General features: G+C 41.9%; 1 protein-coding gene and 1 non-coding gene across 2 annotated transcripts; both read right to left on the bottom strand.

The window, feature by feature from the left end:
* Window positions 1-8,838: 8,838 nt before the first annotated feature.
* Window positions 8,839-8,910, bottom strand: trnaq-cug. Its single transcript has one exon. It is a non-coding gene; the product is annotated as a tRNA-Gln (tRNA).
* Window positions 8,911-11,949: 3,039 nt separating this feature from the next.
* On the bottom strand, window positions 11,950-17,521 carry LOC116323385 (calcium and integrin-binding family member 2-like). Its single transcript, XM_031743709.2, has 6 exons — window positions 17,256-17,521; window positions 16,953-16,987; window positions 15,527-15,638; window positions 15,244-15,391; window positions 14,452-14,647; window positions 11,950-12,666 (listed from the first exon to the last, which is right to left on the bottom strand). Exons 1-6 carry the CDS (start codon window positions 17,304-17,306, stop codon window positions 12,645-12,647), a joined length of 564 nt encoding a protein of 187 aa, XP_031599569.1. The 5' UTR covers window positions 17,307-17,521; the 3' UTR covers window positions 11,950-12,644.
* Window positions 17,522-17,930: the final 409 nt, after the last annotated feature.

The following is a 17,930-nucleotide window of genomic DNA, read 5'->3' on the forward strand; positions in this document are numbered from 1 at the left end:
TCACCACTGAGCTTTAGATTCAAACTATCTCACTTCTGATTCATTTCAAAAATAATCTCACATGTAACAATTTGTATGTGTGTTTTCTATTCATTAAGGTAATGACAATTATTTCTTTCATTATTCTTACCTTTTCTAATGTTTACCTCTTTGTTATGCTATGGTGGACATCCCTAAACAATTCATGAGTTCAGGTTTCAATTTTCAATCCAATTATATCCTATATTCTCGCAGTCAAACTCGTCCAGCTTCATCTCTCACTGGTCCTCTCTGCACAATGTCCTGTTCGGGCTTCAAAGCTCCAGCAAACACAGTCTCAACTCAGCTGCTGTCTTCTTCTCTGTTTCTTTACAGTCTTTCTTTCAGATTAAGTCCCAGCATGGCAAAATATCACTCAATGTCCAGTGCTCTTCCACAATTCTTTATCCCACTATTCAACTGCCCAGCCTGTATTTTCACAGTACATGTTACATTACACTTACATGCTGCTGCTGGTCGTCAGTCGTCATCAGTGTTAATGGATCAGTGGCCCTGTCGTTTGCCTGCTGTATTCAAGTCCACGATGTTCTATCGGTCTTCATCAGGCGATTAACTGTCCTTTGAACTTCTTCTCCGCTTCAGGGACAAAGTGAGAGATCCAGCCGCACAATTTCGAGCCAAAAACTGGCTTATTCTCCCAATTCTTTTAATCTACTTTTCTGCTGCTGAACTCAAGGTTGCAAAGTTGAAAGACGCCCACCTGTATTGACACACTAAACCATATAATTAGTATTATATTCATTTTTTCTTAAAGGCTTCATTTGCTTCATGTGCCTAGAGTTAAATCTCTCTCTCTGTGTTCTTTCTGTACACACTCAGTTCCCATATATGGGCATGCACAGTTCCTGTTCACTATTTCCTGTCGCTGCAGCCCTGGTACATAGAGCAATATTTCCTGTTCCTCAAACTAATCTAACTCCTTTGTTTTTGTTTTCTTGAATTAAAACACTTTCAAACTTTAGCACATCCTACTTTTCATCACACAAGAAATATATTTCACACTCCTTTATTCCATACACACCTTTTAAATGCTCTAACCTCTTTCAGACGCCATAAATCGTCTCACACGCACTGCCTTTTCTCTCTCAGACTTCCCCTTTTCACTTACTCAGACAAATCACCCAGTCACTCAAATCAAATACTGACAGCATTCACACAGTTAAAATCACACAAAATACGCTTTCATACGAGTATTTTGGACATGCCTTCCATGATCAGAAAGAGCAAGTCAAAAGAAAAAGAAAAAGAAAACTGAAACCTCTCATAACATCCCTGAAGGTCAAATATCTTCATAGACCCAAAAGTAAGCATATTATTTCCCTAGTCAAAAGTCAAACCGTTACTCACAGTAATTTTTAATCTCACAGCCTTTGTGTTTTGAAACTAAAAAGAGGAAGGAACAGCGCCTAATTTAAACTGCGCATGTTGTCACTCAACAACACACACACAGAAAATGTAACTGTATATATTATCTCAAACTGAAACAAAACCCATCTAAAAATCCTAAAATATCTTACTTGACACCCCCAAAACACACATCGCACAGACATCTTTATTAATTAAATTATCTCAAATTCAATTTCAGTTCTCAGAACCCAGGTAACGGTCTTAAGTATCAACAGTTTATGTATCCTATCTCAAAACCCCGCAAAAAGTCATACAGTCCTGGCAAGAAATAAAACTTTACTTACCTATTGTAATAAACAAAACCAGCGTCTTAAGTACGTGCATCAGCAATGTCTAGCAGTCTCTATAAACTTCCTATCAGTCTTACACAGTTTTACCTAGTACAGACACGTGTCAAGCAAACCCCATACTCATATTCTACAGTTATCATGAAATACTTATCATAATCAACAACAGTCACACAAATATAATAAACATAAACTGCATTTCTTCCCTTAAAACACAGATTGAAGTCGTCCTTAACCCTGGCTCTGCAGTCAGTCATTAGCCACTCATTAGTAAACAGGAAATGTCACTCTAAATAAGTCGCAGGCATCTAATTTACATAAACACAGACACACTCTCAAAATAACCAGCCGGCTGCAGTGCCTGTGACAGGCAAAGCCTATACACAAACAAAGAAATTATAACACAGAGACGTCTGATAAATTAAATAATATTTACAAGGCCTTAAATTGCACAACCTACATAATTTAGACAAAATTTGAATTAACCCTCCAAGGGACAAACTCCAAGTTTTTGATAATCAATGACCCAGTATCAGGTCCAACCTGTGTCTGGTCTAATTGCTAAAGTTCCTAAGTCAATTTAAAAGCGTCCAACGCCCAAGGTCCAACCTTTACTACCCAAAAAAGCGCAAATACCGTTCCAAACGGTCAAGTGGTCCAACCACTAGTTATTTTAGAGATTCCCAAGTCCTCTCCGGTCACCAACCGTACTAACCCTATTCATGATAGGTCAAGGATAACCGTCGTCATCCAGGAGGGAGCGTTAACTCCGAGAAAATGCGCTTCTTAGCAGTCCAACTGCCGTTCTACATAAATTTAATTATGTTTTTAAAGACATCCTATGAAACCACCAAACCAACTTTATTGATGTCCAAGCCCAGCTTTATATTCAATTATAACTGTATGACCATATACAGATTTCAAATGACCTATTTCCTAAATTCAGTAGTCCAACTACTTTAAATTCTCTTTCCTTAGCAGTCCAACTGCATTTAAATCCTCGTAGCAGTCCAACTGCTTTTCCTTTAATCAGTACTGTCACTTAACCTTACATTATCATTACTCCAACTTCAATTCTCATGAGATTTTCACCAAAATCAAAACAGACTTTTACCAGTAATTTTCAGTGAGTAGACTTTCAATTTTGTCAGAACCAATTCAGCACTGTTTGGAAATAATTCAACAGGTAGTGCCTTACCTTTGAATAAGCCGGCTTATGTCCACTCACTTCGACCACTGACTCGTGTCTGCCTGTTTGAGCACCTTGGACCCTCTCAGTCTCAACCTCCAACTTTTCTCCCTCAACCGGCCAATGCACCAAATGTTACGGGTCCGAAATTGAGGATGAGAGTAAAACAATGATAGTCCAGAAAAGGCCGTTCAAACAATTGATTTTAATGAATGCACGCAGCGTGGAGAGGTGCAAACTGCAAAACAGTTGTACATCTCTACCCAAAATACACTCTAGATTGCTTTTATAACATCAGGGTATTGTAACGCCCCTTCTTGCGTTTACAAGCACATAATTTGCATGTACAGAACATTCATGTATTTTAAGAATTAACTGCAACATAGAGGTTCCTCCTTGTGGCATACTCTTAAGAATATGGTGATGATCTAAGGCCTTTGAGGTCACCATGGGCTGGACATCCTTCCGTCACCTGTAACTAGGCAAACTCAAATGCAACAAGAAGCTGAATACATTCAGGCCTTTGCTCAGCTACTTTTTACTGTAACAATATACTCAGCATATGAGTTATGATATATATATATTTAACTCAATCATTTTAAAGTAGTTATACTGCACCTGTAATAAACATGTTAATATTTGATTATGATAACCCCTATAATATAAATTATAACATAACGCCAGCAACTTCAATAAATGCTTGGATGAAATGATAATTGATGCAATGATAAGATGATGGTTATATAAAATAATCCCTGTAATTCCACACATCCTACTTCATTTCTCCATCATCTGTTCCGGTGGCCCACTCTGAAAAAGATGTCCGTGACTATGTCTGCCTCCCCTGTCTGTGCCCAAAACAAAGTTGTTAGCTCTCCTCACCTGGATGTCCTTGGTCACATATCGTCTGGGACAAAAGGTTTGGCTTTCTACAAAAAACCGTTACGGCAGCGTAGGCGAGAGAAAGTTTTCTAAGCAAACTTTATTTACAAACAACGACAAACTATACTTGAAGGTGAGGTACATGGACGTCAGCCTGAGGAAGAGTCAGGGAGAAGGTCGTGGTTTGTGAGACGAGAATTAGAGTCACTGCAAGAGAGATGTCAGAGTTATATTGGGAGAGGTGATGGAAGATAAAGGGAACGTGTGATATTTCCAAGGCTTACTTTTCTGGAGGTGGAGAACAACGTGGGGGGAGTTGGAAAGGTACGGGTGAGTACCCACATGGCGTGAACTTGAGCAGGGAGTCCAGCCTGAGTGATCCAATGATCCGGGACGATGGTGGCAGGAGGGCAGGCAGATGAAGCGAGACGGCAAACAGAGCATGAAACTGTGGCTTATGATTCACAGGAATGACCAGCATCCAGGTAAGTGACACTAACTTTGACATTACAAAGCATCCGCAGACTTTTACACTTGTGTATACAGGTATATGTACACGTACATATGCACATACATATATGTGGAACTATGTTAAAGATAGACCATGAAAATAGTAGCCCCCCATTTTATTTTATGCTCAAAGACACTTTCTTTTAGTAAGTCCACTGTAATGTCAGTTTTACTGTTGTATAAGTTCCACCAGCAGAGGGCGCTCAGTCTTGTACGCATCGGTAGCTGACGCTACACTAGAAGAAGTAGTGTCAGTGGTGAAGAGGCAGCGCCGAAAGAACTGATTAATGTTACATTTTTCTGTCTTTACAGTTTTCTGTAAAAATAAATATGTTGCACGGGAGATGAGTTGGCCGATCATTTCAGCGGTGTAACACATTGATGCAAATATGTAATGTACATAAAAGAGGGAAGACTGTTCCAGAGTCTCGGAGCGACAATGGAGAAAGTCCTGTCACCTCTAGATTTTAAATGGGAGGGTGGAACCAATAAAAGCATCTGACTGGAGGAACGCAGAGCTCGAGTGGGTAGGTGCAGGCTAAGGAGATCTGAAATGTAGCCTGGAGCCAAGCCATGGAGGGCTTTAAAAACAAATAATAAAACTTATAAATCAATTCTGTATTTAACTGGCAACCAACGTCAGGAGCCTTGCAGCTGCATTTTGAGCAAGTTGAGGCGGGACCGGCTTGACTGACAGACACCTAAATAGAGAGAGTTACAGTAATCAAGACGTGATGAAATAAAGGTGATGATAAAAAAAAAAATGGCCTGTATTTGTATAGTGCTTTACTTAGTCCCTATGGACCCCAAAGCACTTTACACTACATTCAGTCATCCACCCATTCACACACACACTGGTGATGGCAAGCTACATTGTAGCCACAGCTGCCCTGGGGCACACTGACAGAGGCGCCCCTGCAGCACGGGGAAGAGTATTTGTTACCCTGCATCACGGAGTATGTTCTGCTGTCTAAGTAAGATGCAAACCATTGTAGACCAAAACCTCTTCAAGCGGTTTAAAAGGATTGTGTGATCAACAGTGTCAAATGCTGCACTCAGGTCTAAAAGAATTAAAACTGTACTTTTCCAGAGTCAGCAGGAAGGGTCAAGGTCCTTTTACACATACAAATCACATGTAAAGGATTTGTAAACAGCTGAATTCTGCCATTATTATCATTTTACACAACCGCCTAATGTTTTTTTCATCTACGGCAAAAGATCTACCGTGACATCAAATGAACCGTAGTATGTGTTTGACGGCGCTGACAGTAATATTTGTCTAACTTTTCTGCGCCATGTTATCACCTCAGCCCAGTCCAACACATCGGTGATGATCCAAATCCAGATTTTTAGCAAAGAATCGCTGCTGCAGGTTTACGATCTGCTGAAGCACCGAAACCAGCAGAGCCCAGGCTGTAAGAGCAGCACACATGTTCAAACACATGAAGTGAGAATGAGGAATTTCTAGACTTTTGGTTTCTTGTGAGCAACAGAAGAAGAAGGAGTTGGACTCTCAAAACCTGTAGCCACATTTCACTTTGTATTTCTGATATTCATCCCTTAAGTTTTTTTAGTTTTTACACTGCACACATTAAACCGTCTCCTGCATACCAGGGAAACCGTATGCTGTCCTCTGCACTGTGTTCTCTTTTTATTTATTTTTGCCAAATGGCTCTTTTGTAAGCTTTGTAAGCTTACCACCTCCTCAGTCTGACCTGCAGCCCTATTAAATAGGCCTTTCTCTCCTCTAGGCTGATAAGGTGATTTCACTTCAGCTCTTAAACTGCTGACAGACTGCTGAGAGTGGAGGGTTTGTCCAGTTAGAACTGATTTCCTGCTGATAAATCCAGAGCATGAACTCCTGCACAGTGTTGGGGAGTAACGGAATACATGTACCGCCGTTACGTATTTAGAATACAAAATATGAGTAACTGTATTCCGTTACAGTTACCGTTTAAAAAGGTGGTATTCAGAATACAGTTACTTTGTTGAAATAAATGGATTACACGGCGGTACTTCCCTGTTTCATATTGTCGCGGGTCAGGACTGTTTGGGTTTGTTTGACAGCTACGTAATGTTGTTCCAGGCGGCAGCGTTACGGTTGCCATGGTTACAGGGTGACGCGCTCTCTCTGCGTGTTTCCTGGGTGAGAGAGCGCTTCTTTGTTGTTGTTGTTGTGCTAAGCTAAAAGGCAGAATGCTACAGGCATGGCCCTAAAGAATGTAGCATGCAGCGAGAATGGACTGCCATACACGTTATGTGTCTGTGAGCGAGGGAGGGAGAGAAAGGAAAAGTCCGAGCTGTCACGGAGCAAAAACGGGAGCTGGAAGCATGTAAATATAATAATAACCACTGCAGCCAAGAAGAGTGCCTGACGAGCCCAGCTGTAAGTAAGCTATTAAGACGCAACTGTACACTGTGTTCGTGTTTTCCTCCGGAAAAAATAAGTTCCGTTGGAGCAGCCTTTCAACGCCTCTCTCTGTCTCCCGCAAGCAAAGTTGACCCAGACAACAAAGTAAAGCTATTTTTCGGCTACCAGCCCGACACGGAACCCACCATATTAGCCAGAGGTCCCTTTACTACGGTTCGGAGCCGCGGACCTTCAGTAACAGTAATAAATCACAGCAATAGTACATTCACATAGTTGTAAACAGCACGATAATATATTAAGTAATCCAAAGTATTCAGAATACGTTACTCTCATTGAGTAACGTAACGGAATACGTTACAGAATACATTTTGGGGCATGTATTCAGTATTCTGTAATGGAATACATTTTAAAAGTAACCTTCCCAACACTGCTCCTGCATAAATCACTGATGAGGTAACATCAAGGCCGTGTCCAGGTCAGGCTGACCTTGTCCATCCATTCTGCCAGGACTGCAACCCTCTGTGTCATTCCTGCTTTGTCTCCACTAATGAAGGCATTTTAATGAGGAACTAAAACTTTAAATCTATGATCTGATAAACAGAGGGGATCACCCACAGTCTGGCTCAATCTGGGCCTCCAAACGTCTGACTGGTGGCCCGAATCCTCACCACTATGCAAAGTGAGAGGTCATGTTCAATTTAAGAGGCAAATAAGCAGAGAGCAGCTTCAGACATCACTGCTTCTCATTTAAAATGTTTAAAATAACGAGCCGTTAACCACGAGAGACATGTGGAACATCAAACATCCCTGCTTTATTTCTATGCACATCCTCTTACATTTGTCTTTGTGCATGACTATGAAATGTATGTAATTACTCAAGCTAACCACCTGATCTTAAGTTAAAGAAGTGAAGTAGTGTGTAAAACTCTTGAGCCACACCTCACTTCTTTATCTTTTGCTTCCAAGGAGCCAGACCAGTCAACAGTTTGGACACACCTTCTCATTTTATTTTTTTTTTTTTTTTGTTTATTTTTATTGATTTCTACATTGTAGATACATAGTGAAGATATCAAATATATGAAGCAAGATATACGGAATTATGTAGCAAAGAAAAAATTGATAAATAACTCTAAATATGTTTTTTAGATTCCTGAAAGTTGCCACCCTTTGCTTTGTTGACAGTGCTGCAAACCCTTGGCCTTTTCTCAATGAGCTCCACGATGTAGTCACCTGAAATGGTTTTCACTTCACAGACGCCTTGACGCCCACTCACATCCTGGGCCTTTTGACCTCAGTATGACAGGGTGGGGCTAGGTTTCACAACGGGCTCACCCGAAACCTTGCCTGATTGTGACCGACATCCATTTTCACACCTTGGCTCGGGTGATTATGCAGAGGATCAGTGGGGGTCCATGATCCTCTTGGAGACACTCCCATAGGGCTTAAAATCTGGGACTACCCACCAATTGCTCTTAGAACTGAAGAAGCTTCTCGGACAAGAGGGGAAACGTCTTCAAGGAACTTAAAGAAATCCAGACGCTTTTCTTTCCAAGCTCCTTAAACTCTACCATTAGATGCTAATCCACCATGCAACAACATCTGGAAAAAAACTGGAAACACCTTCATTTTTTTAACCATTTTTCAGTGTTTGGGACAAGGACTCCAAACACAGTGCCAGTGCAGTAAACGCATTCCTGGATATAAAAACACACAGTGGAACAGTGTCAGTCCTGGATTGACCTCCCCAGAGCCTGAAGCTCAATATTATTGAAGCAGGGTGGGATTATCATGACAGAGAACAGACTAAAAGGCAGAAACATAGTGAAAAGCTTTGACTGTCTTTCAAGAAGCCTGTAAATCTATTCCTGATTTTTTTTAAATGCCTAACAGAGTTCAGGTTGTGTTGAAGAATAAAGGTGGTCATAGAAAACTGACTGCTGCATTTCCTTTTATATTTGCTCGTTTCAATAAACCACTCCATGTATTTCTTGTATTTCATGTCAAAAAGTAAAGATATGAGGTATGAATGTTACCTGGTCCTGTGACACTTGCGCACAGGCGTGTGCCTCTACTAATTGCCATGACTTTATTCAGTGATTGTTAATTTTATACTTGGTAGATTTATTCCTGTTTTCCAGGAGGAAAACAGAGGCAGGTTCCACCGAGATTTGAACTCGGATCGCTGGATTCAGAGTCCAGAGTGCTAACCATTACACCATGGAACCAAGTGCTCATAACACCGGAAATTTCAGTATTTAAAAGTCGAGCACATACGACTTCGTCTATATGATCTATGTGAATTGCTGGGGGAGGATTTTTTGTCGTTGTACTACGATCCGTTTATTTACATACGAATCGTCTATAGATTTCATATTAAAACCTCAAGTCTAGCATCGCCTCTGACGTCACATCCCCCGGATTTTGCGACATAAAGGTTGTATATATAATTGTGGAACGTATTAGTTCATGGGTCCATCAGCACGGTGGATAAAATCTGACAAAACAAACGTACGAACATGGTTTTGCGACCACACCGGTCATTAATGGTTCGGTCAGTGCTTATTTAACGATTTTACCGTTTCAGTACAGAAACGTTTATCAGTAAATCCACCACTCGCCACCAGGTGTCAGTGTAACACAGCAGAACACCTACCTGCAAACAATAAACGGCACAACACAGCCAGCACGTTGTGGAAGGTATATATTAGTAATCATTTTTCTTCTTCTTTATATATTTATGTTGTTGGTCCGTGGAGCATTTTATTTTATTGCACGCTTTTTCTCACTTTCTCAGGATGAATTCACCTCCATGTGTTCACTGCTAATTATACACACGTAATTGCCAAGAACTAGAAGCACTGCTGGATGACTTGTTCTGTGGATGAACTGTGGGTTGGACGTGAAGGTCGTGTGGAGCGCAGCTCCTGCTAAAATTCTCCTGACCTCAGATCAACACTGGTCTCATGTTTCTGTCAGTGAAAACAGGTCGATGTTGTTGCTGTCTGCTGATCATCAGCTGCTGTTTCATCCTGCCAACACGTCGATGCTCCTCAGCTTCAGTTACACAACAATCTAATATCACACACTCTCCTCTGTGGTTATTTAAAGTCTGGCAGCGTGCGGTCTGCAGACTTTACCTGCTTCACCTCCAGCATAGACACCACATGGACAACAAAAGCACATCAGGACATCTTACTGGTGATAATCCATGTGTATGCGTCCTGTTAGTTTTGAGGTATACTTACAGACTCGGTTTTATTTCAGATGAGTACAGTGATTAGCACTGCGACCTCAGAGCAAGATGGTTCTTTGCTTTGAAGGTCCTGGTACCTGCTCTCCGTCTGTTCTCCCACAGTCCTGGCACACCTTCACAGGTTTTTCAAGAGGGATAAAAATCACACTGATGACAAAGAAGTCTTAAAAACTCATAAACTCCTTCCTTTTTTGCAGTTTCCCTGAGTTGTCTGACCTTGGTGTGAATTTGCTGAGGCATCCACTTTGCGTTAAAACAGCAAAATGTCAAAACCTCTGCTTTTATGGAGGTGCTCAAATTTACAGATGATCAGCTAAGTGCATTTGATTAGCAGCATCTTAACTCCAATGGAAGCAGTTTGTTTGCTTAGTTTTTACACATGACTGCATAGAGTCCTGTTAAAATGTGCCTTTTCACAGGACTGTACTATAAAATATAAATAAAATCTACTATATCTGTTGTCTCAGCAGGTTGTATTAAAAACAAAATGACAATTTACCCACAAAAATGTTCCTTTGATTTTCATGTTTGCTGTCCAGTTTTAATGGCTACATTTTTTATGTATTTATTTTTCTGATTGTTTTGTTTTTTAAGTGTTTGAGTTCAGTTGTTTTTGAGTTAGTAGTTGTTGTCAGCGTTTCAAATTAGAGTGCTACTAAAGTGCTACTACTGCAGCTCCACCTGCTGACACACTAAAATTACTGACTTCCTGTTTATTGCTGTTGTGACTGCTCTAACTCAGTATGCCAACCTCACTTTTCTCCACCATCACTGCAGAGAGAAAAGCCTTGTTTGGTAAAAATCTAGATTTTATCTTTTTGTTATTCTGGTTGAGATTAGCATATGCTGCATAGATCATTACAGACTCTGTGGTGGCCTTGCAGGGTGCTCATCCTGCCCTGTGTGCAGTATGCGGTACCTGTAAATGTCAGGTGTGTCCTGGTGGAGGTGTAATCCAGCAGATGAAGGCTGCTGTGCTGCAGCAGCAGGAACGCTGTGTCTTCACCACAGTCGGCTGCTCAGGATAATCAGGACGGATGTGTCTCTGCAGCCTGAACTGAACAGCAGCTGCAGGAGGAGGCGCTTCAGCTTATTCACACCACCCAGAGTTCAAACTCACAGCCAGCTGACTGTACTGTGAAGGAGAGGTGAACTCATCTTGTACCTTCTAGTTTCCCAGTTTTTCCAGGCCTCTTAGTAAAACTGGATGTCTGAAGCTCCGTCTTTACACATCTAATTCTTATTTCTTGAATCACTACAGCCGACTCTGACCCCACAGTTTACAGGAGACCACTAGCAGCTACGCTAACCGATCTGTAGACTGGATTACGTCTCTAGAGCTCAGAACAGGAGTGGTCATTCCTCTATTGTTAGATATGACTGGGTACAGATGTTAGCGCTTCCAGCCAATAATTCCTCTCGGCTGCTTCTCTGCAGTCCTCGTTCAGAATTTTAGGGGAAAAATCTTTTGAAGAAATTTGAGCTGAGTAAACTGGAATGAAAGTTATGTTACAAACAGATTTGTGATAAAATGATTTTTGTGGGGTTTGAATCCTTCGGTGGATCTGCAGAGTATTTAAATCAAAAGTGATAAGTTTGAGATAACGTGTTATCTGCAGGCTCTAACAGTGTAAAGACCGCACGGCGCCGAATAATCACTAAATTCATCCATCCAAACTGCAGCTCCTCCGCCTCCTCCCCCAGCATGACAGTGCTCCCTGTAACCAACAGCCCAGTGAGAGTCCTACTGGGTGAAACAATGCAGTGTTGTAAATCATTTCTCATGAAATGTGCGTTGAAGTGTCTTTCTGTAGCAGAGCAAACCTTCAGACCTTCAAAGCTGCAGACCAACAGCATTCCTGGACCTCCTCCTGTTCTTCCTCTAGATGCTTGATGGTACATTAGACAAACCGGTGTTAAGACCTGATGGGTTTAGCTGCAGGATGAGGAACAGCTCATGCCCTCGCCTGAACCTGGATCGGTTTTCTCAGACAAGAAGCCTCGTGAAGCATCAAGTGACAGAACAACCTTTTATTTGATTCTAGCCATAAAACATTTTGTCTTGAAAGAGTGAAAGCTGTCATATCAAGTTAGTAGGAGGCAGGAAAAAGTTTTATCAAAGCCAGGAGTACAGGTGAGATGACAGAGAGAGCCCTTCCATCAACTGAGCTACAGTTTACTATGATTGTCGTTATGCACCAGAATGCTTCACTAAACCAGATGTACAAATTCACCAGCTAGAAGCAATTTACAACATGCACTTTATGGAGAAAGATTGCATAGCTCCTCACTGTTTTGCCCTTTAAAGATGTGCTTTTAAAAAGAATCCAGTTTTGGATGAGGCCTTTCTGAAAAGCACTAAATTCAGAAAAGCCCTGTTCTGTATCCACTGCGGCGCCGTCCTCCCAGATGTTTCTCAGAGGATCGGAAACGTCCACAGGGGAGAAGAAAGTCAGCCCTGTCTCAGCTGAGTTCAAAATCCATCCCAGAGAGAGGCTTCATGCAGTAACCGTATCCCCTCTGGAATGACTGCGTGATCGAGATTCAGACTCCCGGGCTCCTGACAGTCCAGGTCTCAGGATCTTTCAGGAAAGAAGACTCCCCGCCGGCAGTAGAAAGGACAGGCACTGAGTCGAGCTGGGTCAGAGGTTCAGGTGGAATCGGGGTGAAAGAGAGACGTCTTTCCTCTGCAGGATGTCAGCTGCCTCATATTCGTATGTGGAAGTTGCTGAAGACACAAAAAAAGCAGATATGGGTGACTTCCAGGACTGACTGTGAATCATCATTAACTGTTTGAACCTCTCAGGCTGTAACTGGATGAAACTGAAATTTAGCCTCGTTGTATCAACAGCGGGATGGTAATGATGAATCTCAGTTGCTGTCAGGAGTCTATTTTTATTCTTTACATTAAAAATTTGACAATTATCTTTGCATGTAATATTTTATAGGATTTATAGGGCAGAGTGACTGGAAAACATCCTCAAAGACTCTGAAATCAACAACAGCTGCCTCAAAGCACTTTATAATGTCGGGTAAAGACCCCACAGTGCTACAGAGAAAACTCCAACAATTACACGGCCCCCTATGAGCAAGCACTTAGCGACAATGGGAAGGAAAAACTCCCTTTTAACAGGAAGAAGCCTCTAGCAGAAGCAGGCTCAGGGAGGGGCGGCGGGTTGGGGGTCCACAGCAGGTGCTGCAGAGTCTGTTTTCATGGGGACTGTGAAGCGTAGTAAGCTGAGGTATAAAGCAGACATAAATGACTGGACGGGCGTAAACGCTGCTATCTGTACGCCGCACCTTGCAGACGCGTGTTCGCGCTGACGTTTATGACAGTCGAGCTGCTCGGCTTCGTGACGTCAGATTAACTGGCCGTCCGTAACCAGGGTGACGCAGGAGGTGACGTACCTGCTAGTAAACATAATGGCTTTCCAGCTTTCTCTTTTTACAGTTTAACTGCTTCTGTTGCCATAGTAACACCAACCCTGGAGCCCAGTTTCCAGCTATTATCTCTGAGCGGCGGTCCGGTGTGATGGACAAATTAATGACTGAACTCAATGACTTAATAAATGCACCCTCCTCCTCCTCACTCTACTCTTCTTCCTCTTGTCTCTCCCTTCACCCCTCCTCTGTGCTTGCTGTGGGACACTGTGATGGATTGCCAGCAGTAAAACTCGTGGGTTTTATCTCTGCAGCTTTATGCAGAGCAGCAGAAGACTCAGCAGCCTGAGTGAGAAACACTCACAGCCAGGATCAGGACCTGGATCAGGACCCGGATCACAACCATCCTCTGTCCTTTCAGGAGACATCCTGCTGGCAGCTCTCCGCACGATTCACGGTGAAGCTCCTTATTGATTTGATGCTGTCCCTTCATGCAGCCCCTCAGTTCAGCCTCAATCGTGAAACAACTCATGTGTGTTGAGCAGCAGATCAAACAAGTTGAGAACTATAAATGGCTTCCAGCGCACATTCAGGCCTGTAAGACTCATTTAGTAAGTTTGACACCGCTGCATTAGAGGGAGGAACATACAGAGCCGCAGCACAGTCTGTACGGCTGACTGTGATTTAAAAGGCTAAAATAGTGTGTGCTTCTGTGGTGGATGGATGGATGAAAACTGTTGATAACCCTGCAGATCATCGTGTTTTAGTGATACTGCCAGCAGAACAGAAGAAAACTGACCCTAAAGCACATTTTCCTCCAAAAAATGCTGTTTCAAGAGCAGAGAGCACGGAGCTGATGTGTTATGTGACGTTATTGTGATGAGCTGGCAACAGTACCCCATGACAGCATGGAGGGGAAATATAAGAAACAGTCAGACAACAGTCTGAGCAGCAAAAAACACTTTGGACCGATTCCAAACACAGAAATTAAGGATAAAAAACAGACCCAGGATTTACCAATCACATACTTTTCTAACTTTGCACTGTCACTGTGGAGGTTTGTGGGAGAGGAGCAGGCACGTCTCTGCCTTGCTTTAAAAAAATGAACGCATAACAGAAGAGATGACGGTACCTCAGAAAGTCAGGAGCCTTGGAGATCATGTTCTCAAAGTCGGCGAATGAGAGCTTGTTGTCTCCATCGAGGTCGGCCTCCTCGATGGCTTTGTCACACACCAACGTGACCTCCTCGGGCGTCAGCTCCCCTTTGGTCAGCTTGTTCAGGGTCTTCTCCAGGTCCTCCTTACAGATGAAGTTGTCCCTGTTAAAGTCTGGACCAGAACCCCAACGAGACGACTCAGTACAGAGCTGCCACAAAAACTGAACTTATTCTACTAAAATCTCCATGTAATCAACACTAATAACTGCAAATAATGAAATCATTTTGTAAAATATTTATTTTTTTAGACTTTATTTAGATTTTTCATATATTATTTTTGAGACCATTTAAATCTATTTAGACATTTAATGTTAATTTAGTGACATTTAATTAATTTTTAGAAAAATAATTTTTAGACTAATAATAATTATTTACATTTTTTGATTATTTTGAATGATAATTCTTTTATTCACATATTTTGGGTCATTTTATTAACATCTTATTTTAATATTTTTCAGAAATTATAATAATCATTTTGCAGGAACTAATAATTTTATCTTATTTATATACTTACTAAGTTGAAATAATTAATTAAAATAATCTTTTATATAATTATGCTATTTTTGTTTAAATCAGACTAAATCAGGAAAACAGCCCCTGTTCTGTGAGACCATAAGGCTGAAGCGAGTGCACGCTGAGGGACATTGCTGCCACAGGTGTATCATCTCAGACCCAACCCGAGCGTCTCCACCTGAAGGCACACGTTACCGTATATCTTGAAGGCGTAAATGGTCTTGAGCTCTCTAGGTGAAGCTTCGCAGAGGGCAGAAAACATATCAATGAAGTCGTTGAAGCTCAGGTTCCCCTGTCTGTCCTCGGAGAACGTCTCCACGATTCTCTCTCTAAACGGGTTTTCCTGTCAGCACAAACACAAAACATCACACATTTGAACATAACAGCCAACAAAAACCGGGATGTGAGACACATTCGTTTTAAAGTCTTGCACAGCCAGCAGAATTTTGTCCCTGCATGGCTCCTGTACAAACTGTACCTTCAGCTCAGGCATCGTGATGATGAGCGTCATAGGGACTTTGATGTCGGGGTTGTTGGTGTAGTCCAGTGGCACTAAATGTGGCGCCAGCTCACGATATCGAGCGTGTAACCTGCACCACATTGGAGCAAAGTCAGCAGTTTACACAGGAGTCTAATACATTCACTTTAATGTCACTTTAAACAGCTAAATATTAATATTCAAGTTTCCATCAGTCAGTCAGTGAGCCAAAGTCTTACTAACAAAATGATGCAACCTAAAAAAAAAAAGCTGCTGGAACACGGAAGGAGAATCTGAAACACGCCAAAACCTCTCAAACAGCGACGCTTTCCATCTGTAGCTGTAAAGTGTTTGTCTGAGCGACTCCAGCCTGCACAGCTCAAGTCAAACAAACCCATTCTGCTCATTTCCACCTCTAGAGTTTCAGTCTTGACCTTTATTCATCCCACCCTGGGACTGTTTCTTTAAGGTCCCAGGGTGACTATACTGCTGCAGGGTGAGCTATACTGGCTGCACATTGAGTATTTTGTTTGCTGCACCAAATGATGGAATCAAATATTTCAGAGCAATCTGAAGTTTGAGCGTTTGGCTCACAGGGATTTCCTTTAGATAAGTTTACTCATTATTTTTCTAAACTGTGCAGGTTTAATATGAAGGTCTAACTCTGGGTCATGTGACAGAAAATACGGGAACGGTGAATAAGCCTACATTACAAGTCATCTTAAAATAAGTTAAAAAATCCAGTTTTAATGTTTGAAATCAGCTCAGTTAATCTCACTTCAGTCTATTGAACAGTTTAACCTCATACTATGAAAACAGGTGGAGCTGCAGGTCCTGGAGGTGCATAGGTGTGGGTGGAAATTTTGCACAAATTTTTTTCCCAGCATTTTTGTTTCTTCACAACATCATGAATACACGAGATCTTTCCAGTGCTGAAAAACTAATTTAAGCTCTGTTTAAAATCCACTTTGTGACACTTAGAGTGGGCTTAATCTGAAGATAAAATGTGGCTTCCTGTAAGCTTTTCTGCGTATTAGTATCATCCACTTTGATGTAGAGGAACAGAAATACCATCAGTGGATGTTTGATTTGTTTCTAATTAATTACTGGAGAAAACTTCAAAAAGTGCATTTTGAGTAAACTTTGAAGGGTCATATCACCATGGTGATACAGGACAGGTGTGTGAAGCATATAAAGCGTGTCAATCGCTATTAAAATATACTCCAAGTGCTGCGTTCAGTGTGAGTTTAGTAGATCTCAGTACAGTAAAGCCAATCATCGAAACCATTGTGTAAACACATTGCGCCTACAATACACAGCAGGAAAAATAGCCAAGCAGCAGTTGTTCCTCTCCCTCAGTGAGTGATGAAGGTGTGGATTCAAAAAGAAAAAAGACCAGCAGACTTTCGCCGTGCGCCACACTCACCGCAGGATTTCCTTCCGGGTGAAGAAGGTGCAGTCCTGGGAACAAACAGAGAGACGAAGAAAGTGAGTCAGAGCGGCCAGTCCTCAGGGAGGATCTGCTTTCACCATCAGTCAGCATCTTCACCACTACCACCACCATCATCATCATCATCATCCAGTGCAGCAGGTTGCAGAGCCAATCAGCAGCAGGACGCAGATCTGATGTGGTCTGCGTTCTGCTGAGCCATGAAGCCAGACACCTCTCCACCTTTCACGCCTCTCTGAAGGACATCCAGCTGTCCGCCTCCATCCTGCCCCCTCTCACCTGATACGCCTCCAGCTGCTCCTCGGTGAAGGTTGTCTGCTTGTTGCCCATCCTGGCCGGTGGATCCTCCCATCACACAGCTGCATCACACTCTGAGCTGGCTTTGCATCCGGCAGCAGGTCTGCGCACCGCCGGGACATCCACTCTCCTGATCCGAGTCTCAGTCTGCGATCCTGCTGCTGCTGCTGGTCCCAACGCGGAGGAAAACAGGATTGTGACGCCTCAGAGGACAGGAGGAGGAGGTGCAGGCATCACAGTGCTGCTTTCAGCTGCTGCTTGGAAAACCATGAACTGTAAATGCAGGAAGAAATTCTGGAATTACATCATTAGATTAGTCTGTTAGATGACTTAATTGAGAATTTGTTTGTTTATTTTTTGTGTGTTTTGTTTCTTTTTATGTTAAATAAATTACATTTTATAACTTTACATCCATCTTTCTTTATTTCAATCACACATTTCTTTGATTTGCTTTCCAGCTTGGGTTCAAATCAGCATAAAAGTTGTAAAACCCATTTTCTTTTTCAACTGGTTTGTCATGTATTGTTTGTTTCTTTTCCTTTTATAATGAAGTTACACTAAAATAAATACAGATATTTATGTTTGCAGATTTTCTTTCTCATTTCAGATATCCTTCCCACCATTCAGACACAGGATATTGGCATGTGTCATGTCATC

The sequence above is a fragment of the Oreochromis aureus genome, linkage group 1 (assembly GCF_013358895.1).
Source record: "Oreochromis aureus strain Israel breed Guangdong linkage group 1, ZZ_aureus, whole genome shotgun sequence".
In the NCBI taxonomy this organism is placed as follows: Eukaryota; Metazoa; Chordata; class Actinopteri; order Cichliformes; family Cichlidae; genus Oreochromis; species Oreochromis aureus.